Source organism: Bison bison, unplaced genomic scaffold (assembly GCF_000754665.1).
Source record: "Bison bison bison isolate TAMUID 2011002044 unplaced genomic scaffold, Bison_UMD1.0 scf7180017864254, whole genome shotgun sequence".
Taxonomy (NCBI): Eukaryota; Metazoa; Chordata; class Mammalia; order Artiodactyla; family Bovidae; genus Bison; species Bison bison.
In genome coordinates this window covers 1,199,267-1,227,079 of record NW_011494826.1, presented here as the reverse complement: position 1 = coordinate 1,227,079, position 27,813 = coordinate 1,199,267, and the positions used below count along the sequence as shown (strand labels likewise).

The 27,813-nt window shown below is 35.1% G+C and overlaps 1 protein-coding gene across 3 annotated transcripts; it reads left to right on the top strand.

The window, feature by feature from the left end:
* Positions 1 to 27,813, top strand: HIF1A (hypoxia inducible factor 1, alpha subunit (basic helix-loop-helix transcription factor)). 3 transcript variants are annotated; one of them, XM_010847647.1, is made up of 15 exons: positions 1 to 1,516; positions 4,078 to 4,268; positions 4,640 to 4,785; positions 4,873 to 4,957; positions 9,641 to 9,753; positions 10,590 to 10,792; positions 16,468 to 16,574; positions 17,680 to 17,827; positions 19,336 to 19,556; positions 20,112 to 20,398; positions 21,806 to 21,928; positions 22,053 to 22,477; positions 25,210 to 25,318; positions 25,876 to 26,002; positions 26,487 to 27,813. In XM_010847647.1, the coding sequence occupies exons 2-15, from the start codon at positions 4,220 to 4,222 to the stop codon at positions 26,636 to 26,638; spliced, it is 2,295 nt and encodes a 764-aa protein (XP_010845949.1). In that variant the 5' UTR covers positions 1 to 1,516; positions 4,078 to 4,219; the 3' UTR covers positions 26,639 to 27,813. The 3 variants fall into 3 exon arrangements, with proteins under 3 accessions (XP_010845949.1, XP_010845948.1, XP_010845947.1); XM_010847646.1 differs by having other exon boundaries at positions 1 to 1,533; XM_010847645.1 differs by lacking the exon at positions 1 to 1,516 and adding an exon at positions 1,553 to 2,764.

The following is a 27,813-nucleotide window of genomic DNA, read 5'->3' as shown; positions in this document are numbered from 1 at the left end:
AATAAGTTAAATAAGTTAATAGTTGAAAAACGTTTAGAATACCAATGTGTACGTAGTATGTACCATGTATAGATGTTTAGACTCAAAGCTGCAGGCCAAAATGCCAACTAAAGAATGAAAATTTCCTTGGTATTTCCTCTGACCTGAGGAGACATCAAGAAGTACTGGGCAGTGAAAACAGTGAGATACACAATTTTTACCTAACAGCTTGGCAAAAATTAGAATGATAAAAAAGATCCATAATATTGATATATTATGCGCAGAAATAATATGCCCAGAAAACATGGGCAAATAAATGCACACATTTGTGGTTTGGCAGAGACAAAAAAATGGAAACAGACTGTTTTGGAAAGGATAATTTAAATGCCACATCCTTTAGATCATGGAATTTCACTTCAGAATGTCTATCTTATATAAATACTTACACAAGAAGTGCAAAACAACAACTTGTACCTTCAAGGTCAGAAAGAATATTTAAAGCAGCAAATAATAGAGTTGATTTTTAAGAAATTTATACATTAACTTTATTAGAAATGTCTGATCATCTGTTAACATTTTGAATGATTATGATCTAACTTCAGTTCTTAAAGTCATTTACAATTAGGAATGCCAACAGGCCTTTCTTGTGCAATTAGTAGACAATACAGATGAATGAACATATGCAATTATTTTTTATTCTTACTAATCCGAAGAATAATTGTCATTCTCTGTAAAATGGCTACTGCTTATTCATGAACTCTGTACACAAGAAACTGAATAAGACTGTAGCTATAAATGTATTTCCTATACAAAATCATATGAAGGTGTAACTGTAAGCTTTTTGTCCAGTACTGTATGTTAAATAATAATGAAATAATAAGTATGTGAAAACTAGAGTATCACAAAGATTGAGCTGTATTGCTGGTTTACTCAAACATTGATTCTAAAATGGTCATGGAAATGGGTAAGCAAACTATTCAAAAGACCGAATTTTTACTGTATTCTTGACTGATTTCTAGCATGACTATCAGATTATGAATGGCACCTTATGCAGACATATTAATGGCAGAACTTTACTTGATCTGTACTTAATAAAAACAACATAGATGGAATTTATAATTTAGAGAAAAACGGTGCCCTTATTTGCATGCTAAAAATCTGCCTGTTCTGGTCTACAAAAGTTGTATGGTGCCATCTAAGAATAAGTAAGTAAATAGTACAGGATTCTCCTTTGTGGAACGTAGACTCCATGTTCTACCAGAAGTACTATAATTCTATGAGGTATGACCTGATAAAAAGAGCCTTCCTGTGAGTAGACAAGAAACTGGGCAGTTCAGATGCTGAAACTTTATTAAGAGTTTTGGACGTTTTAGTTTTAACCTGAGAAATGTTTTAAGAGCTCCTATAGTCACATGTGAAAAACACCAGATAAATTTCTTCATTAAATCTTTATTACAGGTCTCCTGATTGCTTTATGTCTAGATTGATTATGAATAGAAGATATACTGATTTTCATCACCTTCTTCATCTAACTTAGGTTTGTCAACTCTTGAGGTATCATATTACTTTTTTGATAAGGCTTATTTTTTTTTTTTTCTAAAAACTTGGCTAATGCTCAAATTCCTGTTCTCACAGTCTTCACTAGCTTATACGTTGTCCTTTAAATGTTTTTTCCAAACTGTCATTTGTAATGGATTTGTCTTATAAACTTAGTTGCCATATCTTGGACAATCATTATCTTCAAAGTTCTGAACAATACAAATATTTCTAAAAGTATGGAGATAATGCATCATGATGGTTAGCTTGATCAGATGCCCTTTAAAAGCATATAATATGTAATATAAGGATTTGTTTTTCACCAAGTATTTCAGTTGGGCAGTAATTTGTTGGTAGCTTAGATTTGGTTGAGTAATTAAATGAAAGAGGGCTTAGTAAATCTGATGGAAGTTTCTGGTAAAATTCTGATTACCTGGACTAAATATGGCATTTGAACCAATATCCATGTTTATCATAAGATCATTGATTATCACTCTTTTGTTGTTGTTGTTGATTTTACTTGAACCAGATAGGAGTCTGTTTCCCACTGCCATTTCTGCCTCTTACCTGCCAATCCATAAGTGAAAAGAAGTGAGAGAAGCAGTATCTGAGATGTTAAACTTTTATTATTGTACATTTAAAACATCTACTTAAAGTCAATGAGAACAGTGAATGCAAATAAAAAAATGAAGTTTTAGACTGAGGACATTGTCAGATTTTCATGTTAGCCTTAGCATGTAATATATTTTTGTGTTTTTTTAAAAAAATTCTACAGCATTGAGATAATCCTAATTCACAAATACCAAGTTATAAGTAGTAATATTTTTTAATAGCTCACCTTAAATCTCTAGATACTCAAGTTAAATTGATCTAGATGCTTGAATTGAACTTTTTCTATCAAAGTTCACTTACTAATAATAGCAAATATTCACATGCCTTATGAACGTGTAAAAGTCAGATGAGCACACAAACTTGAGCAAGTGCTAAAACTATCACCACTGTTGTCACAAGGCAGATGCTAGAATTTCGCTTTTTATTATACAGCTTAACAGGAGCATACTCTGAGGAGGACCTTGCTTGTTTTGGGGCATGTTACTTCTGTGATTGAATCTTTGTAGCTTTGCAGATTGCTGGAGGGCGAAGAGATTTACCTGGAAGCAATTATGTACTTAGTTCGTAGAATATAAGGAAGATTAACCGAAATAATGCTGGGAAGATCCTTAACATACTGCTCAGTGCTTAGTAAATGGTAATGGTTATTTTCAACATTTAATAAATAATTGACTTAATTGGATTAGGTTGAGGGTCATAGGAGAGCAGCTATTTGAGGTAGAAGCCACATTTTGCATTAAGAAGATAAAGCCTTGTGGAAGAGCAGAGAAGTAAATAAGAAAACACCTACATTCAAATCCTGTCTGCTACAGCATGGCTATTTTTAACCTAATGAATCCCAGATTCCTAATATATAAAATAGGGATAATATTTAATCTATTTACAGATTGTTTTGAGAGAAGTAGTACAGGATAATATTTGACATGTAGTAGGTATTAATAAACAATAGCTACTAAAGAAGCAGCTAAGGCCAGAACCAGGTTAGCCTTGTCTACCTTCAGCTGGGTCAGGAGGAATAGATAATGCTACAGTGATGCAAAGAAAGATGGTTCTGCTTGGATGACTTACGAAAATCTTTCTAACTGGTTTTATTCTTGGAAGAGTTGCCTAAAGATACATAATTATATTGACACCCTCAGTAATTTTCTTGGGTTTCCCAGGTGGCTCAGTGGTACAGAATCCACCTGCCAATGCAGGAGACTCAAGTTTGATTCCTGGGTCGGGAAGATCCCATGGAGAAGGAAATGGCAACTCACTCCAATATTCTTGCCTGGAAAAATCCCATGGTCAGAGGAGCCTGGTGGGCTACAGTTCATGGGGTCACAAAGAGTCGGACACGACTGAGCACACATGCGTGCATCTTCACCAGTAATCTTTCTTGGCCTGTTCTCTTAAATTTTTAGTATTGTGCCACATCTTTTTTTTTTCCATACCCCTGCATTTATTTGGTACCTTTTGTGTCAGTAAAGATAAGGGACTGCTAAGGGAGTAAGCAACCTGAAAACAGTAGCTGATTATAGATGCTAATGTAAATTCCTAGAGCTTATAGTCTGTATTGCTCGTGTGGTAGGGGAGAGAGTAAGAAAGCTCTAAGACTACTTGTGAATGGCTGTGAAAGTACAGCTTTAGATATACAGGCTACTTGTAAGGTTTTGGCCAAATCAAAAACATCCAGTCCAATTTGATGTGCCAGGGAGGAAACACTTGGTTTGGAGAGATGAAGAGCTGTATCTTGGACTTCTTGTGAGAGTTCCTTTTGTCTATAGTAATCCAAAAAATTGTATAGCTGTCTTGAAAAATACATTTATGTAGTAGAATAAATCTTTATACAGTTACGTGGCATCTTCTAATCTTTTCGTGGTAAGAAAAATGTAAAATGAATTTTATTCAAGCAAAGGCAAACTGACGTTTTGTCTTTTTTTCCTCTCCTGCTCCTTTTTGGTTAAATAGGATAAGTTCTGAACGTCGAAAAGAGAAGTCTAGAGATGCAGCCAGATCTCGTCGAAGTAAAGAGTCTGAAGTTTTTTATGAGCTTGCTCATCAGTTGCCACTCCCCCATAATGTAAGCTCGCATCTTGATAAGGCTTCTGTTATGAGGCTCACCATCAGCTATTTGCGTGTGAGGAAACTTCTGGATGCTGGTGAGTTGTTTTACAAGGACATGATAGGTCTAAAAATTAGAAATCAAAAGTAAATTGGAAATTACTTTTAGAAGGTGGTCATACTTTCACTTCTTTAACATGATATCCTTTTTATTACCTGCTTTTAAAGCTTCAGTCAGGAATGTTAAGATATTGGCCTCCCTCCCCCTCTTTTACTCTTGCCATACTTACCTACCTACCTATATTTATCTTACTTTTAATGACATGACCCTTCTCTTTTCAGTGGTTTGCCTTGCTTCATTACTTTAAATAATCATCATTAAAAGCAGCTGGCAAATCTAAATTTAGTCTCTGTTCCTATCATTTAAGTATAAAATTTTAACCATTTTTTCTTCTTGTGCCTTTTTTAGGTGATTTGGATATTGAAGATGAAATGAAGGCACAGATGAATTGCTTTTATTTGAAAGCCTTGGATGGTTTTGTTATGGTTCTCACAGATGATGGTGACATGATTTACATTTCTGATAATGTGAACAAATACATGGGATTAACTCAGGTAAAATGCCCACATATTAAGAGCTGTTCTGTATGTGTTTATGATTGTGTTACAGGTCTAATTTTTTAAATGTGTTTATTTTTACAGTTTGAACTAACTGGACACAGTGTGTTTGATTTTACTCATCCATGTGACCATGAGGAAATGAGAGAAATGCTTACACACAGAAATGGTGAGAAGTTTTTTGTTTGATTTATTGTGACAGGTGATTTTACTTAATTGGATACTATCACTAATCTTAAAATTTTGCTATTGTACTAACCTAAGGCAAAACTTCATTTCATGTTTAATAAAATGTTACTCTGTTCTTTGTTATATCTGTTATTCTATTTTTTAGGAATTTCATAAAAATACCTACGTTTTGAAAAAAGCCCATCTAATTCTGTAAATAATTATAGAGATATAAGACTTGATAAAATAAAATGGAAAAATAAATAAAAATCAGGACCAAGTAAGTTAATTTAATATTAACATTAAGGCAAGGAAGTCAGTCATACAAATAATAGGATTTTACATAGTTTAATATTAAAGTTAAGGTGCCAGTTTGGGTTCAAGCTTCCGAATGCCCAAGAAAAAGTTAACCAAATTTTAAAACATAACTTCTTATTTGACCCCTTAGATTGTTCATAATAATTGAAGACTATATAGTTCAGTTACAAAGTATTATATTACGGATGCCCTTGCATTTTTTGTTGTTGTTGTTGAGTTGCTAAGTCGTGTCCAACTGTTTGTGACCCCATGGATTGCAGCACTCCAGATTGTCTTTCACTATCTCCCTGAGTTTGCTCCAACTCGTGTCCATTGAGTCAGTGATGCCATCCAACCATCTCTTTCTCTGTTGTCCCCTTCTCCTCCTGCCTTCTATGCTTTCCAACATCACAGTCTTTTCCAATGAGTATGCTCCTCGCATCGGGTGGCTAAAGTATTGGAGCTTCAGCATTAGTTCTTCCAGTGAATATTCAGGGTCGGTTTCCTTTAGGATTGACTGGCTTGACCTCCTTGCTGTCCAAGAGACTCTCAAGAATCTTCTCCAGCACCACAGTTCAAAAGCATCAATTCTTCGACACTCAGCCTTCTTTATGGTCCAACTCTCACATCTTTACATGACTACTGGAGAAACCATAGCTTTGACTATATGGACTTTGGTCGACAAAGTGATGTCTTTGCTTTTTAATATGCTGTCTAGGTTTGTCATAGCTTTCCTTCCAAGAAACAGGCATCTTCTAATTTCATGGCTGCGGTTATTGTCCACAGTGATTTTGCAGTCCAAGAAGAGAAAATCAGTCACTGTTTCCACCTTTTCCCCTTCTATTTGCCGTGAAGTGATGGGCCTGGATGCCATGATCTTAATTTTTAGAATGTTGAGTTTTTAAGCCAGCCTTTTTGTTTTCCTCTTCACCCTCATCAAGAGTCTCTTTAGTTCTTCTTTACTTTCTGCCATTAGAGTGGTATCATCTACATATCTGAGGTTGTTGGTATTTCTCCCAGCAATCTTGATTCCAGTTTATGATTCATCAAGCCTGGCATTTCACATAATGTACTCTGCATATAAGTTAAATAAATAGGGTGACAATATACAGCCTTGAGGTATTCCTTTCCCAATTTTGAACCAGTCAGTTCTTCCATGTAAGGTTCTAACTTGCTTCTTGATCTGCATACAGGTTTCTCAGGAGACAGGTAAGATGATCTGGTATTCCCATCTCTGTAAAAAAAGACCTACTAGGACCTTTAACTTTTAGGAATGAATTGTTAAAAATAATCAAATGTTCCAAGATTTGGGAAAAAAGTACTTTGTGCATTACAAATCTTAGCAAATAAAGTCTTTTCATAACTGTGCCTTAAGCAGAGTATATGGATCATAATTTGATCTTTCTTTCACGACTCAAAGTTACCACACTGAAAATTTGTCACTGTGCTCTGCAGTTGTTCTTTGTAGGTCTCCCATTTAAGTATATGTTTGTTTGTTTCTACATTAAACCTCATTGATTATTGTCAGTCATTTTTTATGGTTTTCGTTTTAAACCTCATCTCATTTCTACTAAAAGTTAACTTTTATTTAGAGATTATCTGTGCCCGGACACTGTTTTCTGCATTTTTTTGTGCTTTTACTCCTTTAAAAACCCTATGAAGTTACCATTTCTATTCTACAGAGGAAACTGAGTTACAGAGTTACTGAGTAACTTGCCAAAGATTATTTGGTTACTACAGTGAGCGTTAAACTAAGGTAGAGTGGTTCAAGTCCATACTCCTTAGTACTTTAGAGCTCTTTCCATGTTCACCAACTCTCAATACATTGCTACTGCCATTTCTTACCTTGGAGCCCTCTTCTTTTAATTTCATGTTGTGTGTTTACTGTGAACTTGGAAAAGCAAATGCATACTTTTTAGAATTTTGTGTAAAGGAGGAGTAAATATACTCTGAGCAAGGACTTAAGTGGATTGTTGATGAGTTTAATATATAACTTCTAGTGTTTATACTTTGACGTTTGTATTGGCAGTTTATTGCTTCCCTTGGTCTAGACTATAAATGCATAGATATTTGGAAGTCTTATTTTGGTTTGGTGATGATGCTAATGCATTATTCTAAATCAGATCTAGTATACTTATTAGAGCTTAGAAGTATGTTTTTAACCAAATGCTTTTGTTAAAGCACATGTACTACTCTTATTGTAATAGATTTGTGATTTAATTATGAACTTAAAAAAATAATTCCTAATGGTGGTTAGTGAATTTCTGATATTTTGTTGGGAAACAAAAATGCAGACTTTCACCTTTAGCAAAGTAGGGCTGCTACAGTACAGGACATTTTAATGATACACTAAGAGCCTATGGTATGCTTATACAGCATAGTCCTATTTCATTTAAATTCTAAATAGAATTTAGAGTTCATTAAATTATTGTAAAGTATTTATTTTTATAGAACTGAAAACTTAGTTGTTTAAAAATTTTTTTATTAAGAAAATGCTAGTAGTTTTCACTTACCTTAGTGTTAAATTTATCTTCATGTCCCAGTTGAAATGCTTTAGGTTTCCATTGGGCAGTCTAATTCAAGTTTAGATTATGAAGGACTGAAAATACCTCAGAGACTTTACATGTGGATCTCTGCTGCTACCACAAGGACCCTTTCCCTGCCCCTCTCCCCCTGCCCCAACCCGTCCCATACACACACTCCTATACCATCACCAAGGCCATTATCGTTCTTGTCGCATCTTTTTAACATTTACTTTCAATTGCTTCTAGGGAGGGCAAATTCAGTCCTATTTAAGTAAACCTGAATCACTTGTATCAGCACCAAGACTGTCCCAACTTGCCTATGTTCCATAATTCTGAGTATGAACTAGAACTCTTCTTTCTCCAGAGTCCAGTATTTCTAGCTATGCAAGCCTAAATTTAAATGTTTTCTTTTTGACTTGACTCTTTCAATATATTAGCCTTAAAATCTCCAGATCTTTTTTTTTAAGTTCTCTTTTCCCTTATTTCCATTAATCTTCCAAGTTTTTATAGATTCTACCTCTTCATTTGTCTTTTGTCAACCTTTTTTTCACTTCTACTGCCTGCTGCTCAGCCCCTCGTTACCATCATTATATTCTAACACACATATATTGCTGCTATATTAATGTTCCTTAGGTTGCTATTTTGCTTCCCAACTCAAAATTTTGGGGAAGCTGCATTTGTATATTTAAGACTGATCTAATTGTGGCACCCATGGCCCTCTCTAGTTAGAGCCTTAACCATCCCTTCTAACTTTGATTACTCTTCTGTATATACTTTATATTAGAGTCAAACTGAATTATGCACACTGTTCCCCAAATGTGTGATGTTTTTTCTCACCTCTATATTTTTCGCTCTTCCTTCTGCCCAAATGTTGTTACTCATCTCTACTTACTGAAATTCTAATGTCTCTTTTTCTGAGAAGGACTTTTTGATTTCCCCTTAACTTAAAGTTATCTCTTGATCTCTCTTTGTACTTTTATAAAGTGTTCTTGTAAGTCTTGAGCATTTACTTTACATTGTGTTATTGTCACCGACGTCACTACATCTACTCAATTTTTAACTTCTTCAGGACAGGCATTGTGTCTTGTTCATCTTTATATTGCCTGAAATATCCAGTCCAGATCCTGAATAATAAATATTTGAATGAAGTACTTGGCTTGAATCAGACTGATCAATGAAGAGAAGAAATCAAGTTGCTCTTTGTTAGTTGAGTGTAATCTCATTTTATTAGTTATTGAGGCTTAGAATGGGAGTAAATACACTTCAGGTTGTTTAATTCTAACTTTGCTTTGAAAAGTCATTTAATATGTTTTTTTTTCCCCCTAGTAACAAAGTAGAGATAATTTCCTCCTTGCTTTACAGGAAGATTTTAGAAAAATCAGATATATAAAAATGTTATTTGGTATTAAAAAGAAATTTTATATTTTAAAAGTTCTATAAATATACAGAATGTTATAAATTGAGCTAACACATCTAGTAAAAGTTTGGAGGAGTTTGCTTAAGTTCTTTTTTTGGGGACGGGGGTGTGCTTTATGCACTGATAACACAGTTAGGGAGCAAATTCATACCGTGTTTATATTTCTTTGTAATCTGGCCAACTCTACTGGCTTGAATGTGCAATGATTAAGTGTTATTCTCATCTCACCATCTCAGGGAATCACTGCTATTGTGAACCCGTTACTTACTACAAGTGCATTAAATCCCTTGGATGTATTGGAGTGAGCAAAGCAGGTGTGAAGCATTGTTCTCATATTGAGACTTTCCATTGAATAGCACCTAAGTACTGGGCACTGTGCTACTTCTGCTGTAACAAATTTGTGTAATTAATTATGTTTTTAAATTTTATTTCATGTTTTCATAAGGCCTTGTGAAAAAGGGTAAAGAGCAAAATACACAGCGGAGCTTTTTTCTCAGAATGAAGTGTACCCTAACTAGCCGGGGGAGAACTATGAACATAAAATCTGCAACATGGAAAGTAAGTATAAAAATGATCTGTGAATGCAGCTGATTTCTAGATAAATTAACGCATCTTGCTGCTGCTGCTAAGTTGCTTCAGTCGTGTCCGACTCTGTGCGACCCCATAGACGGCAGCCCACCAGGCTCCTCTGTCCCTGGAATTCTCCAGGCAAGAACACTGGAGTGGGTTGCCATTTCCTTCTCCAGTGCATGAAAGTGAAAAGTGAAAGTGAAGTCGCTTAGTTGTGTCCGACTCTTCGCGACCCCATGGACTGCAGCCCACCAGGCTCCTCCGTCCATGGGATTTTCCAAACAAAAGTACTGGAGTGGGTTGCCGTTGCCTTCTCCGAATGCATCTTGACATTACTAGTATTAAGACAGCATTAGAACTGTGAGGGAAAACTTATTGTTCCTTTGTGTTTATAGATTTGATATCCAAAAAAGTTTAGTAATTCATCAGTTAAGAGGCATGAACTTAAGTTATGTGCACATTTGGCTTTGCCAACTACCCAGTGTTTGAATCTTGATACACATTAATATTTTATTTATTGTTGTATCATTTCTTTGCTCAGTTTTGAAACATCGTCATCAGAGCAAGAAATAACCATCAAACAGGTATAGTGGCCAGATAAATGAAAAACAAGCTCAGATTTGTGTGAAGGGAAATTTTTTCAAAGACTAATCTTAGGGTGGTAGTGTAGAGAAAAACACTGATTTTCAAAAATATAGTGATCTACTAATGATAGTAAATTTTATCAAAGCTTACTTGCCATGTCAGACTCAACTGTCTCTGCGTTTTGTTTTTTACTAGCATAAGTTTTTTTAAAAAACTGCTTTGTTTTTCTTCATACTCAGGTACTTCACTGCACAGGCCATATTCATGTATACGATACCAACAGTAACCAATCTCAGTGTGGGTATAAGAAACCACCGATGACGTGCTTGGTGCTGATTTGTGAACCCATTCCTCATCCATCAAATATTGAAATTCCTTTAGACAGCAAGACTTTTCTCAGTCGTCACAGTCTGGATATGAAATTTTCTTATTGTGATGAAAGGTAAGTGAAAATATAACTTGAAATTTTTAATTAGTCCACAAAATTGTTTTAACTGTTGACTATAGTGAAGACTGAAAGCTGGAAGAAAAATAGACCTCTTTAATAAATCTAGTTCTCTAGTTGTGGTGTGTAGGCTTCCTTCCACTTAAGTTGAATACAATCATACATCCTAGAATTTTGTAAGATTAACTTTATAGATTAATTAAACCACATTTATTGAATATTTACTGTGTACCATGCATACTTACTCTAGCAGGTGCTATCCAGTGATTATTAAGATGAGGTTTTTTTTCCTTTAGGTGTTCTAATTTATTTAAAGAAAAAAATAAATATATTTCAGAGACATACAATACATAATTTGAGGAAGGATTACTTCTGGTTGTGGACTAGAAAGGAAAGCCTTTGGTCATCTCCTCATCCTACATATTTTTCCTGAGCAGCTTTATCCTTGCTGATGGTGCTGTTTTGCAGATTTCTATCCATAACTATTTCTACTTAATTGCCAATTTGATATTTTTATCTAGATACATATTCTTCTGTATTATAAACTAAATATTTCCATATCTGACTGAACCACTCCTATCCCAAAACAACTTCAGAAACAGTTTTTCCTCTTACAATACCTGTCATGATTAATATACCAGTGTAGACATATAACTCCAGCAAAAATTGGAAAGTCATCCTTAACTTTTCTTTTGCTCACTGATCTACATTCTGTTTCAAAATCTTAATAGATTTACTATGTATGTCTCCTCCATTCCCTCCTTCCACTCTTGCTTTCCTGCCATTGAGTTCTTCAGCTCATTATTACCTTTGGCTTGAACTGTTGCCATTTAAGTCTCCTAACTGCATCTCTGCCAACAGATTTGTGCCCTTTTAATCTCATCCTGGTTTCCAAGAAGTGAACTTCCTAATGTGGAAATCAGATCACGTCTTGTGAAAATGCCTCATTGCTTCCCTTCATCTTCACACACAAACTTTTGTTTATAAAAAATATTAGAAGGGTAGGAGATTTTTATTTATCAAAAGAAGACATGCGTTTTGAAAAGCTGAAAGAAAAATAGACCTGTTTAATAAATCTAAACTTCTTAGCGTGGCAAGGAAAGATATTTATGATCTGGCCCCTGCTGACTTCTCCCCCCAATTTTTTTTTTTTTTTTTTTGAGGAGACTTTTATTTTTGACTGCTAGGCCTTTGTTGAGGTGCACGGCCTTCTCGTGTATGTAGGCTTAGTTGCCCTGTGGCATGTGGGATGTGACCAGGGATCAAACCCGTGTCCCTGCTTTGGATGGTGAGTTCTTTACCATTGGACTGCCATGGACGTTCCTGATTTCCCCATATTAATCAGGAGGGTGGGAAGACCCTTCTGATGTGGCCCTTAATGTCCTACTTCCAGAGAACTCCACATGCTATTTTGTTGTCTTAGTACAGTGATAGTTTTCTTAACTCCAAACACAAACTTAAAAAAGCCACTGTTCCTTATATGTGGTCTGTCATAGCCTTTTTTCTGTTTTGTAATTATTTGCTTGCTTGTCCCATTTTTTACTGTAAAACTGTAACATAGTGGCTGAAGGCATAGGTTTTGTAACTAGACTACTAAATGCTGACTTTGCTGCCTATATCCAGATGATCTTAGACACATTTCTACTTTTCTTTGAGCATCAGTTTGTCACAGTATAATACATGTATTTGTATTATCTTAAAATTGAACATTATACAAGAAAATTGATTTTAAGCCCTATCCTAAGCTGAGCTAAGTCACTTTAGTTGTGTCCGACTCTGTGTGACCCCATAGATGGCAGCCCACCAGGCTCCCCCATACCTGGAATTCTCCAGGCAAAAACACTGGAGTGGATTGCCATTTCCTTCTCCAAAGCAAGAAAGTGAAAAGTCAAAGTGAAGTCACTCAGTCGTGTCCGACTCTTAGCGACCCCATGGACTGCAGCCTACCAGGCTCCTCCGTCCATGGGATTTTCCAGGCAAGAGTACTGGAGTGGGCCCCATTGCCTTCTCCTACTGGGCGGGAAAATATGACAAAGCACTAGCTTTGGAATCACATCATTCTTGATTCAATCCTGGCTTGTAGTCCTGGTACTTATAGTGTGGCCTGGGTGTTAGAACTTAGCTGTTTCAAATCTCATCTTCCTTATCTGTTAAATAAGAAAGAAAGACAAGAAAGGGAAGTCGCTCAGTCATGTCTGACTCTTTGCAACCCCATGGACTGTAGCCCACCAGCCTCCTCCGTCCATGGGATTTTCCAGGTGAGAGTACTAAAGTGGGTTGCCATTTCCTTCTCCAAATAGGGTCATGCTTCAGAAGGCTGTGGTAAGGGTTATAAGAGTTTGTTGAGTGCCTAGTGCACATAGTGACTGCTTTACCACTGGGGTTAACTTTAAGAAAAATGAAGACAGAAATGCTAAGACATATTTTATGGTGTTTGGTGCCAGTATTTATATCAATGCATGATAGAACAGATATTGCCCATCCTTCTTTAGAAACTATTTTTATGTTTTTGAACTCAATATATAAAGTATAGGGGTGGGTTGGGAAGAAAGGAAAGTGATGGAGTTAGAATGATAATGAAAGGGAGTGACACTGCCCTTCTGGTTATATCAGAAAGTTAGCAAAATGGTTGTGATAGAGAGCTAAAAGCAGCCTGCTTAGAGACCAACCAAGTAAGATTTTGAGTCTGACCAGGAGATAGATGTTTTCTGGTTACTCTTTTCAGAACTTCTCACAGCTATACCCATTAAGAACCAACGTGGAAAAAATTTTGCTCATTATTGAGGAATTCTAACATATCAGAGTTCTTACATCTAAAATATCCCACAAATAACTATTATTAATTGTACTAATTTCCATTTGTAATCATTCAAACATTTGAGTAGCTACTATGTTTGTGGCACAATAACATATTGAGGTAGAAATGAAGCTTAATATTAAATAGTTCCTGCCCCATGATACTTAGAACAAATGAATTGTGTACTGCATAGTTGGTTTAGATTATAGGTTTATAGTCCATTACAAACACTTTTTGGTTAAATTTTCCTGATCACTCCTCCCCCTTTTGGTATAAAAAGCTAATATTAAATTAACTTTACCTTTCTCCCTCAAATATGAATAAAAATGACCTTCTAGGAAACCATGTTGTTATATTTTGACATCCTTTGTCCCTTAGTGATAGTGGTACCTCAACTCAGATTGAGAAGCACTGATTGACATCTGATTAAATCAAAGCTCCTTAACATGATATACAAAAATGAAAGTGAAGTCACTCAGTCGTGTCTGACTCTTTGCGACCCCATGGACGGTAGCCTACCAGGCTCCGCGACCCATGGGATTTTCCAGGCAAGAATACTGGAGTGGGCTGCCATTTCCTTCTCCAGGGGATCTTCCCAACCTAGGGATTGAACCTGGGTCTCCTGCATTGCAGACAGACGCTTTACTGTCTGAGCCGCTAGGGAAACCAAAAGCTCTCATTAATCTGATTCTCCTGCCTACTTCTGCAGCCTTACCTCCCCCCTAGCCTGCCTGTACAATGTCAAGCATTTTCTTATCTCTGTCTTTGCTTTTAGTGTACTTTCTTCCCCAAATAATTTACTCTCTCTTTGACTCTCTTCTATACTCAACTCATAAGTCTCCTATAAGAAGCTGTCCCTCATCCCCATGATTCCTTATCATGGACAGGGGTGGTTCCTCTAATTCCTGTAGTATTACTATCACTGCACCTGCCACATAATTTCTTAAGTACTATGGTTAAGTGCACCAGAAAATTCACCATAGGTTGAGTTTTTTTTGCCTTTGCATTTTCATATCTAGAACAATGCCAGGCACATATGAGAATATTAAGGTTTAAATAATTAAATTTTAATTCCATGAGAATTTTTAAAAATATATAACCCATATAAGACCAATTAAAATTATATTGGTGGCTCAGATGGTAAAGCATCTGCCTGCAATGTGGGAGACCTGGGTTCAATCCCTGGGTCAGGAAGATCCCCTGGAGAAGGAAATGGCAACCCACTCCAGTACTCTTGCCTGGAAAATCCCATGGACGGAGGAGCCTGGTAGGCTACAGTCCATGGGATCCCAGAGAGTTGGACACAACTGAGTGACTTCACTATTAAAGCATAATTAGGACTGTTGTGATTTTTTTTTTTTAAGCTTTCCTTGTAATGCTGCCACCTAGTGTTGATGTGTTTAGAGATAGCCCTTAGTAAACAAATTTCGATTTTGGCTTAGTTTGCTTTCAGTTCAGTTCAGTTCAGTTTAGTCGCTCAGTCGTGTCCGACTCCTCACGACCCCATGGACTGCAGCACACCAGGCCTCCCTGTCCATTGCCAACTTTTGGAGTTTACTCAAACTCATGTCCATTGGGTCGGTGATGCCATCCAGCTATCTCATCCTCTGTCATGCCCTTCTCCTCCTGCCCTCAATCTTTCCCAGTATCAGGGTCTTTTCAAATGAGTCAGTTCTTCGCATCAGGTGACCAAAGTATTGAAGTTTCAGCTTCAGCATCAGTCCTTCTGATGAATATTCAGGTCTGATCTCCTTTAGGATGGACTAGTTGGATCTCCTTGCAGTCCAAGGTTGAGTTTGTTTTTTTTTTTTTTTTTTACAAATAAGCTATTTATCTATTTATTTATTTTGGAATAAACTATGGCAGATCTTTCCTTAAGGTGTGACAACAAACAGTATTACTTTTATACATTTCTTTGGATAAAGATACCTCCCCTGTGTGTTTTCTAGAGTTAGTTGGTTTTTTATATTTTTGTATACAGTATATTACATAACTTTTGCTTGAACCTCAGTTAGAAAGTCCTTTGAATTCTAAAGCCTGAGAAATCAAAGAACTTAACTCATCTTTTGCTCCCAGAAGAGGAGAGAATATTTTTGTTAGCATGATACTATTTCTCATGAAATAGGTTCCATTTCAGACTGTGGTTAGAGAGATGCATAAAATATAGTCTGTGTCCAAACTGAACTGCTAAGGAACAGAATGGGTAACTGAATTACTTTCTAGTTCATTTTCAGTTTGATATCACTGTTTCATCTAAGATGAATTTCTATAATTTTTTGTAATTTCAAAAAGTAAGTACAAGAGCATCTTCCCAAACCAACATAATAAGAATTTATTTAGTTCCCATATTAAAATTTTATCATAGATATTGATCCCCCAAGGTGTGAAGCCTTGCCTAGGAGAACTGTCACATAAAGAATCTGATTTTATACGTATACACACAAAAAGAATCTGGTTTTATGGTAAAAATAATGTTATGGGTTTAGTGTATATTTTAAATATCATTAACTGCCTTTGAAGCTTTTATCATTTAATTTAGCAGTCCTTCATAACTATTATATTAATTAATTGCCTTATTACCAAAAGTATGTACAATAAAATATGATAAAGTAGGTAACAAGTTTGGGTGAAGGAGATAGAAGGGTTAAGCAGCAGGGTGAACCCTTGGAGCTTAAAGGAATGCATGGTGCTGCATTTAGTATCTGTAGACTTACTAAAGGTGAGGTATAAGTTTATTCAAACCAAGAAGAATGCTCTTTATTTTTGAAAATTCAATTATCCATAAGATTAATGCATAGCAGATACTCCGAAGAAGCAAAATTGTATTCATTAGTTAGTTTATGTCAGTTTTATTCTTATATTTTTTACTTAACAGAATTACAGAATTGATGGGATATGAGCCAGAAGAACTTTTGGGCCGCTCAATTTATGAATATTATCATGCCTTGGACTCTGACCATCTGACCAAAACTCATCATGATAGTAAGTATAGACATTCTAATTATTTAACTGTTGCAATTTCTACTGTTTGGTTGTATATCTGACTTTTTGGTTAAAATTAACCAAATCTTCCTAGACCAAACACTTGAATAAACCTCTTCTTAAGTAATCTAGATCATTAAATCTTTGTTTCATATTTGTTATAACTAATACCAGTTAAAGCAGAATCATTTGATAATATATAAAACTACCCTGGCATTTTACAAAGACAAAAAATACAGACTATTATAGTATCATTTTCAGAACTCATGGCTAAGTATTAAGAACAGTTAACACAAAGAAGGCACTCAGAAAGTAACTGTTCAATGGATTAATGAATATGAATATGATCAACATCATGCACAGTTAGTACAAATAAAAACCTTGACATAAGATGTAATTCTCAGTTTTACTCATATGAATGTTATTTGAAGACCACGTGATAAGTAAAACTTTGGAATTTCTCACTGGCCTGTTTAATCTGTCCCTAAATATGACTTCCCAATGTGATTGGGGATGCCTGAATGTCACTGAGTTAGCATGATTAGCCTTGAACTATAGAATGGGCCTAAGTCTGCAGTCAGGGTCTCAATACTCCATGATAACATCATCATGTTTATCTAGTACTTCTTCCAAATCAATAATTAAGATTGCCTACATTGCCAGAAGACTTTAGCATACCAACTGAAATTCACATATGCTAGCACAACTATAGCAGGAAACTATAGTAGGAATTTAAGGAACTGGTAGCAGTGCCCCTTTCTTAAATGTTCTCAGTAGAATTAGTTATTCATTCTTTAATATTTCTGATATGTTCAACATGTAAGTTGTTAAAGGAGTTTTAGTCACTGCTGTCCTTCATTCCTGGCTTTCATCTTATTTAAAGTGAAGGTTGGCAAGAAAGGAGTGTATTTGGGGGATTAGAATGGAATAGGTACTTTTTCAGCTATCCTGGGGTGTTTTCACTGTTTCTTAATTTAAACAGTTACAACTGATTAAACATTTCTCTTTTTTTCTAAAACAGTGATCAACATTCTGCATTTATTCATTCAATTGAAAATTTGAAGTTATTTTCTCTACATGACACTTTTTTCCTTTTCACTCCTAGTGTTTACTAAAGGACAAGTCACAACAGGACAGTACAGAATGCTTGCCAAAAGAGGTGGATATGTCTGGATAGAAACTCAAGCAACTGTCATATATAACACTAAGAACTCTCAGCCCCAGTGCATTGTATGTGTAAATTATGTTGTGAGGTAAGCTTGGAAAATAAATATTTGGGGGCAGCAAGTAGTAAGTCTTTGAATGCTCTTTTCTTTTATAGAAAAGATTATAAATGATAACTGAATTTTCATGTTTCTACCCAATTACTGTTTCCAGTATTCTGAGTTTCTAAGCCAGCTATCTTTCACTGATTCCACTATTTACCATCAGTAGCTAGTCATCCCCATCCTTTCTACTCCCATTTAAAAAAAGACCTTGAAAAAATTACCACATCTCTGATGGATTAGTTTGTTCTAGTCATACAGCTATCATCATAAATTATCTCAAGGCAACTATATTATTTTTATAAAAAGAATTCTGGCCCTGGAATAGTTAGGTTTGTGTCATAGCTTTGTCCCTCATTAATTCCATGACTTGGGGAAATCTCATTTCTCTGAATTTCATCCATTTAGGAGAGATAATAAAACTTACCTCAAAAGGTTAAAATGAGGATTAAGTTAAATTATTTGTGAGATTACTATAAAAGGCTGTATGATGGGACCCATGACTCTTGTGTATTCATGAACTCTTCTCTTAGTGGACTGGCTTGTGAATATTGTGGCTATCAAATTTCAGCTTGTTGACCTCTGTGACACAAACCTCCTCCATTTTAGAAATTATCACTTTGTATTTTAATTGTTTGCACACCTACTTTCACATTGGATTTTACACTGCCTAAAGCAAGGGTTAGATATTTTGAACTTTGAATCCTCAGTTCATTTAGTAAACACTTAAAGTTTGTTGATTAAAGCAGCAGTGGTTCAGTGGTAAAGAATCCGCTTGAGGATACAGGAGACCCTAGTTTGATCCCTGGGTCAGGAACATCCCCTGGAAAAGGAAATGGCAATCCACTCCAGGATTCTTTTCTGGGAAATCCCATGGATAGAGGAACCTGGTGGACTACAGTCCATTGGGTTGCAAAAGGGTCAGACATGACTTGGCAACTAAACAACAACAAAATTAAGCGAAACATGAAGATGGAGCTGTTGTTCATCATCCCTCTTCAACTCTATCCTATAGGTGGTATCGCAGATCATTTTCTTACCACCATGGAAAAAACAGTGCCCCTCTGCGAAGGACCTTTGTCATTTATATCTTAATATTCTAGGACCATCCTTAGATCATGCTTCATATATTAGTGTCCAAGAGTTCTGTGTTAATTTCATTCCATGTGGGCACAAAAGATCTGTTTATTGTCCTACATGTACTTGACTATTATATTTCTTTGTCACTACCAATCTTCTCAAAGGGATAGCTGAAATTTCTTAATTGAAATTAATCAAATTTTTGAATTATCTTGTATTGTGAATTTTAATATAATAGGTCTTTATTTCATATTGGGATTTTAAACCCTGAACATGACCAGGTAGGCATGAGACATGTTTTAAGCATCCTTCCATAAAGCAGAATTTTGAATTTTTTTGAGACATTTCAGAGTCCTTCTCCTCCAACATTGTGTCAAGTGGTCATTTAAGAATTACTAATCTCTTTTTTTTGACAGTGGTATTATTCAGCACGACTTGATTTTCTCCCTTCAACAAACAGAATGTGTTCTCAAACCAGTTGAATCTTCAGACATGAAAATGACTCAGCTATTCACCAAAGTTGAATCAGAAGATACAAGCAGTCTCTTTGATAAACTTAAGAAGGAGCCTGATGCTTTAACTTTGCTGGCCCCAGCTGCTGGAGACACAATCATATCTTTAGATTTTGGCAGCAATGGTGGGTCTTTAGTTATTTTGTTAATTGCCTAAACTTTACCATTTGTTGTTGATAATCATTTGGACATTGTGGCCTTGGGCCCTGTGATTTGGAGATGATGCTTCAATATCTTTAGGGCATCTCTCCTTCCTGCTTCTGACTGCTCTCAGCTGCTGTCCTTCTGTACCCTGCTGCCATGTTTTCTGCACAAGTGGACAGCTATATGCAGCAGCCATAAGTTGAGCTAAAGAATAAATAAGGAGTCGTACCATAATATCACATATTGAAAAAGAAAACTAATTTCAAACTAGGTTAAACTTTAATGAATAAAAGGTATGAGAAGGTTGGAATGCAGGGGTTTTTAGGCTATATAGATTACAGAAGTTGTCAGTAGTGGATTGGTAGGATAACTCAGACCCACAGTTATACCATAGTATCTGCAGACTTTTAGATTAAGTAAAATTTGGTAACATTTTTGTTACTTAAGTCAACTAGACAAACCTTTTGTAAGAGGGGGCATAAATTTCTGTATATGTTAAAATCTAGGTAATCTTTAAATTGATTTTTCCCCTACAGACACAGAGACTGATGACCAACAACTTGAGGAAGTTCCATTGTATAATGATGTAATGCTCCCCTCATCTAATGAGAAATTGCAGAATATAAATTTGGCAATGTCTCCATTACCTGCCTCTGAAACTCCAAAGCCACTTAGAAGTAGTGCTGACCCTGCACTCAACCAAGAAGTTGCATTAAAGTTAGAACCAAATCCAGAGTCACTGGAACTTTCTTTTACCATGCCCCAGATTCAAGATCAGCCAGCTAGTCCTTCTGATGGAAGCACCAGACAAAGTTCACCTGAGGTAGGTGTCATAATATAATTAGAAAAGGATAACTTATAGATTTTAATGTTTGGGGATGTATTTGTAGATTTGAACCACGTGTCATAGTTTTGTTTGTGTGACTTTTAGCACTTTTAAAATTACTGCAAAAGCTATGCCTACCTTTGACCTCAGGCTCATGTTTCAGGCTCAAAAACAGGAATGTGGGAAGGAGATGCCTTAACATAAGGCAAAAGGTAAAACATACATTGCTCCTCTGTGTATTTAATATCAGCAGGACAATAAAAGTCTTGAATTTAGACATCCACAGAGGGCAATACTGTGTGCTTATGACTGCTCCAAGCCCATTCATATTACCCGTTGAGTTGGAGAATTATCTAGTAGCAAAGGGCTTTGCCCAGTTTAGTACAATTTCCATCACTGTATTGACATTCTGTGTAAGTATTATATGAAAATACCAAGTCTTACCCAGAGTAAAAGCTTTATATTAAATTTAAGTTCTGTCTTGATATTAGTTTTCTCATATACAGAATAAAAACAATCTTTAAGGGCTAGCTGGGCCAAGACTGAAGGTATCAAATAGGGCTCTATATCCCAATCTAGACATACTTGATTTCAGAGCTTCTTATGTCTAAAAACATGCTCATGGACGGGGACTACTCATATTTGAGTATTATGAGTTGATAAATGAGGCTCAAGTAAGCCTTTACAAGTGATACATTATTTTACATTAAATACTTATTCATTCAAACTGGTAAGCTAAAAGTAGCAGATCTGACATGTCATAGCCTTTCAGAGAATGTATCTATTCTCTGGGGGCTCAGTTTTGTCTAGCACAAAAATGTTGGAATCATTTTGTTTTTAATCCAACCAAAATAAATCTAACAAATGTTAAGATGAGGAAGGCAAAAGTTTATGCTTAGAATATATAGCTATTGTTTTTTGGTTAGAATTCTTGCTGAAAACTAAACTAGTACTACATTCATTAAGGGGAATACAAGTAAAGAACTTCAGTCTGCAGCCCTGTCCCTACTCCAGCCCCCAGATTTGCTGTGCGATTTTTAGGTAGATCACTATAGCAACGTGGCCTCAGTACACAGCTAGATTCCAGTGAGTGTATCATCTAGGTATTGGCCAGCTAGGCACCCTTGGGAGTTGAACTATTAGGTGAGTTTTATTCTTTAGAATAAGCAGATAAACACATCTTTTAATTTTATAAATGATGTTATGCACAGTTAGAAATGATTATACTGACAAAATTATAAGTGTAAGTTCAAAAATTTAATTTCTCACTAGTTAGATAATTTGATAGAAGAGAAGAGTTCTGTTGTGTATTCTCTGAGATCAGGTTTGCAAATTCTAACAACTAGCAAAACATTTATGCAAGCTTCCTCAGAGAAAAGTAAAATATATTAATTCTTTTTACAGCCTAACAGTCCCAGTGAATATTGTTTTGATGTGGATAGTGATATGGTCAATGAATTCAAGTTGGAATTGGTAGAGAAACTTTTTGCTGAAGATACAGAAGCAAAGAACCCATTTTCCACTCAGGTATATAAACTTGTTTATTATATATATTTTCTGTTAAAATTTATTCTCAAGTGGCTGTGGGTTTAACTTATTTTTGCTTCATAAGGTATGGCCATTGTAAAAACTCATGTATCTTGTTTTAAAGGACACTGATTTAGACTTGGAGATGTTAGCTCCTTATATCCCAATGGATGATGACTTCCAGTTACGTTCCTTCGATCAGTTGTCACCACTGGAAAACAGTTCTACAAGTCCTCAGAGTGCAAGCACAAATACAGTATTCCAGCCCACTCAAATGCAAGAACCTCCTATAGCCACCGTCACTACCACAGCCACCAGTGATGAATTGAAAACAGTGACAAAAGATGGTATGGAAGACATTAAAATACTGATTGCATTTCCATCTCCTCCCCACGTACCTAAAGAACCTCCTTGTGCCACAACGTCACCATATAGTGATACTGGAAGTCGGACAGCCTCACCCAACAGAGCAGGAAAAGGAGTCATAGAACAGACAGAAAAATCTCATCCAAGAAGCCCTAATGTGTTATCTGTCGCTTTGAGTCAAAGGTATTTATATGTAACATTAAACTTATAGTTTGGTCATTATTCTTAAGGAAATGTGTATGATGGTAAATTATTTTTAAACATAGCAAACTTTTTCATATTTATACTTTAAGGAACATAAAATTGACATAACAAATTCTGAACTTAAGCACTCAAAAAATTGTTTCTAAATTAACTTATGTATTACTTTATAGTCACATCACTTATCTAAATGTAGGAATAGGAGGTCTTCTAATACCTCTAAAAATAAAATCCAGCCAGTAAGTTCTATAAATGTATAAAAACTGGCCCAGTTTCTTGCAATTGCTTAAATCAGACTAGTTAACTATCCTCTCGGAGCTCTTTTTAAGCTTACCTGAAGAAAAGGTAACACACATCCCAACTTAAGTGTGTGTGTTAGTTGCCCAGTTGTATCCAACTCTTTCCAACCCCATGGACTGGAGCCCACCAGGCTCCTCTGTCCATGGAATTCTCCAGACAAGAATACTAGAGTGGATAGCCATTTCCTTCTCCAGGGGATCTCCCAACCAGGGACCAAACCCACATTGCAGGCAGATTCTTTACCATCTGAGCCACCAGGGAAGCCATTCCAACTTAAAAGTATTAATAATTCTCCATTCCAAATTGAACTTGATGGTCTTCAGTCCTCAGCATTCAATACAGATACTTAATAAGCATTTAAAACTTTTGGATGTATAGTTACAGCTATATTTATACACACACATATATAGACAGATAACTAGTAGATAGATAACTATGTAGTTATATATAACCATATTATAACTACTGCATTTTGTTTTTCCTTTTCATTTGTAGAACACTAGCTATATCACAGATTAAATAGGTTGGTTTTTGGAGGGTGGTTTGTACTAGGCCTTGGTTGCAGCATGTGGGACCTAGAGATCAAACCCATAGAGTTGGAAATGGATATATTGATAAATACATCCATTGGGTGTGCAGAGTCTTAACTCTTAGACCACCAGGGAAGTCCCTAAGTATTAAAATAGGTTTTTAAGAGGTACAATAGGAATCTAAGCATGTTTTATGACATTGCTTCTATGGAGTTAATTTGAGCAAACATATGGACACCACCAAAATTTTAAGTTATAATTTTGGTGTATGATTTGCAATAGGATTTGCTGTATTTTAACTTTGAGGCTATATAGAGAAAACGAGTCAGTGGGGCAGTGTGTGGGGACAGAAACGATTCCTTCTCCACAGTGCCTAGACTGAGATGTTAATAGCAATAGGAAAAAGCACTGCCATAGCCAGAGCTTATGGCTGTTTCTCCTGCCCTGCATCACTACTTTGACCTAGAATGCTAGTAGAGACCTTTTCCCGGAACTTGGAAAAGATCTTGCAACTTTAAATTAACAAAGAAGTATTCTACATTACTTTTCTACTGTATCACCAACCAACTTTGGAGCTCCTCTGGGCAATGACAGTGTTACTAATATTTAACTCAGTACCTAACATGGAGTACTTGCTTTATAAATGGTTATTGGATGAAGAAAAGAATGAACTTAGCAACAGAATTAGCAGTGATCTGTAATTTAGTTACACAGATGAGATTTTTCAGTTTTCTAAATAAGAAAACCAAAGTCCAACAAACATCTAGTCAAATTAACAATTTTTTTTTTTTACATTAGTTCCAGTACAGTATGCACTAAACACTTTAAGAAATGAATTTACCTTTCAGAACTATATGGAAGCTTTTTCTTTACTACCTCTCTTGGTAATTTGAAAAAATCAAAGTGCTATATCAAACCAGACAACTTGAAGTTTTAAAGATCGAAAATAACTATTAAAAGTACTACTAAGATGATATTTACATGATAGACTGAGTTATCCTTAATAAAGATAATATGTATATAAAAATTAAAATATGCCTGTCTATATATTGAAGGTTTTATAGAATTTTTTAAGAATGCAAAACAAGACTGCATGTAGGAGAGCAGTTAGAGTAGTACCTCACTTACCCATACGCCATTCTCAACTAGATGAACAGAGCAAGGATCTATTATCATTATGTTGGGGTTCGGGGTAGGGAGCTGGTTCTTGAAAAGACAAAACATATAACAAAATTGATGTACTTGACACATAAAACAGTTCTTTACTGTTTACTATTAATTTTAGTTGCAGATAGTTCAAGTTTGATAACCAGATCAATACTGAGGGCAAAACAGCTTAGTGGGAAGATCACTGGGAAGGAGAGTGGGTATTAGGAGACCTACAGTGTACTTCCATATTTGCAGCTAATTAGGAACAGAGCAAGTTACCTAACAGGCCTCAATTTTTTCATTTATAAAATATGTATTATATACATGTATTATCTTGGGGACTAGAGCAAAGCTAAAATGAACTAATTAAGATGCAGTGTTTTATAAACAGTGAAAGCATTATTCGAATGTGAAACTGATCTTGTATTACAGTAGTCCCAAGAATATGTATGTACTAGGTGGAATGAAAGGCCACTATTTAACTCTTTAACATCAATTTAGTTCTGTTTACTTCTGTTTTATAAATAGGGTAATGAATAGTTTAGGAAATTTTGTTTTAAAAAATAAGCTTTGACTTTTAGGGCAATAAACTTTAGTATAATCAGGAAAACTTATGTATAACATTATATCCCTTAATGTTGGAAAATAGGCATAATATATTTTGTTTAAAAAGCTAACGGGATATTTTTAAAATAAATAAAACAACCATATTTTTTATTAAAAAATTGTTTGCAGAACTACTGCTCCTGAGGAAGAACTAAATCCAAAGATACTAGCTTTGCAGAATGCTCAGAGAAAGCGAAAAATTGAACATGATGGTTCACTTTTTCAAGCAGTAGGAATTGTAAGTGTGACAGCATGTTTGCTTTTCTATTCTAGCTGATGTGCTATTTCTGAGTTAGATATATAGGTAACTCCTTGTATCTTCCAAATATTAATGGTACATTCTCAGAAGTTACACATTGGTTTCTTTCACTTTGTACATGTTCTTTCTTAAAAGTACAAACATTTAAAGAATACAGTCTCAAAAAATTCCAAACACTAGAGATGTATTTAGAGTAAGTATAGTTCTCCCCTCATTCCACACCCAGTATCATTACCAAGTCTCTTTCTCTTCCCTTTTGGTTACTTTTCCTTCTTACCCACAGAACACAGTCAGTGCTAGTATAAGCCATACCGATATTTTCAGACCAAATTAACTGGAAAGCATTTTTACATAGTTGTCATATGAGTGGCAAATGAATTCATCACAGCAGCATTAAAAAATAGAATTTAAATAACTGAGAGCAGTCTTTAAGAATCCTGCCTATGTATTGTTAGCAAATTTATACTGATTTCAAAGTCCGTGATTTAAAAAAAAAATTCAACATAGTAAAATTGAAATAATTTTACTGTTTTCAGGGAACATTATTACAGCAACCAGATGATCGTGCAACTACCACCTCACTTTCTTGGAAACGTGTAAAAGGATGCAAATCTAGTGAACAAAATGGAATGGAGCAAAAGACAATTATTTTAATACCCTCTGGTTAGTTTACTCTTTCTTCCATTAAATATCACAAAGAGAATTAAAGTATATGAAACTTTTATTTAGGAGCTTTACTCCAAGTGAGAGTGATTTCCATTCCTTACCAGGATTAAAAAGTAAGGTTGCATTTTATTTGATCACTAATAGTTTCCAGATGGAACTCTGAATTATCTTCTTTGATCTGTGTCTGTGTGCTATCAATAATGAATAGAAGCTGAAACTTGTATATTTTAATGCCTTTTTCTAAATTGGTTTAAATCACTCCTCTGCACCTTCAAGGTTCTTTTAAACAGTTGTGACATAGCACCAGTAATGCTTGTTTGCACTTTCTTGATTACATAATTGTAGTTTTGCCTAACAGACTAAAAACCCTTCTAGAGCTAACTGGCCTTATTCTCCCCAATACCTAGTGTATAGTTGCTGTTTAATAATATTCATTGATTAGATGAATGAATACTTAGATATATATCTCTTTGTTTTTCAGATTTAGCATGTAGACTGCTGGGGCAATCAATGGATGAGAGTGGACTACCACAGCTGACCAGTTATGATTGTGAAGTTAATGCTCCTATACAAGGCAGCAGAAACCTACTGCAGGGTGAAGAATTACTCAGAGCTTTGGATCAAGTTAACTGAGCTTTTTCATAATCTCATTCCTTTTTTTGGACACTGGTGGCTCATTACCTAAAGCAGTCTATTTATATTTTCTATATCTAATTTTAGAAGCCTGGCTACAAATACTGCACAAACTTGGTTAGTTCAATTTTGATCCCCTTTCTACTTAATTTACATTAATGCTCTTTTTTAGTATGTTCTTTAATGCCAGATCACACACAGCACATTTTCATAGTTCTTCGGTATTTAAACCATTGCATTGCAGTAGCATCATTTTTAAAATGCACCTTTTTATTTATTTATTTTGGGCTAGGGAGTTTGTCCCTTATCGAATTATTTTTAATAAGATGCCAATATAATTTTTTTAAGAAGGCTGTAACCTTTCATCATGATGAGTTTAAAAAATTTTTACTCAGTTTTTTCACATTTTACATAAACAATAATGATTTGCCAGCAGTACATGGTAGCCGCAATTGCACAATATATTTTCTTAAAAAAATACCAGCAGTTACTCATGCAATATATTCTGCATTTATAAAACTAGTTTTTAAGAAGAAATTTTTTTTGGCCTATGAAATTATTAAACCTGGAACATGACATTGTTAATCATATAATAATGATTCTTAAATGCTTGTATGATTTATTATTTAAATGGGTAAAGCCATTTACATGATATAGAAAGATATACATATATCTGGAAGGTATGTGGCATTTATTTGGATAAAATTCTCAATTCAGAGAAATGATTTGATGTTTCTGTAGTCACTTTGCCAGCTCAAAAGAAGACAATACCCTATCTGTAGTTGTGGAAGTTTATGCTAATATTGTGTAATTGATATTAAACCTAAATGTTCTGCCCACCCTGTTGGTATAAAGGTATTTTGAGCAGATTGTGAACAACAAAAAAAAATCATGCTTTGTTAGCAAAATTGCCTAGTAATGTTAATTTGCTCAAAATTTGATGTTTGGTTTTATGCACTTTGTCGCTATTAACATCCTTCTGTTTTCATATAGATTTCAATAATTGAGTAATTTTAGAAGCATTATTTTAGAAATATATAGTTGTCACAGTAAACATCTTGTTTTTCTATGTGCATTGTACAAATTTTTCATTCCTTTTGCTCTTTGTGGTTGGATCTTCTAACACTAACTGTATTGTTTTGTTACATCAAATAAACATCTTCTGTGGACCAGGC

Bases quoted from the DNA above. Each gene is read 5' to 3' on its own strand.
- HIF1A (XM_010847645.1), top strand. From the start codon at position 2,721: ATGCTGGGAAGATCCTTAACATACTGCTCAGTGCTTAGTAAATG. The intron at 4,958-9,640 runs GTGAGAAGTTTT...TGTTTTCATAAG, and splicing joins AATGCTTACACACAGAAATG to GCCTTGTGAAAAAGGGTAAA. The intron at 19,557-20,111 runs GTGGGTCTTTAG...TTTCCCCTACAG, and splicing joins TTTAGATTTTGGCAGCAATG to ACACAGAGACTGATGACCAA.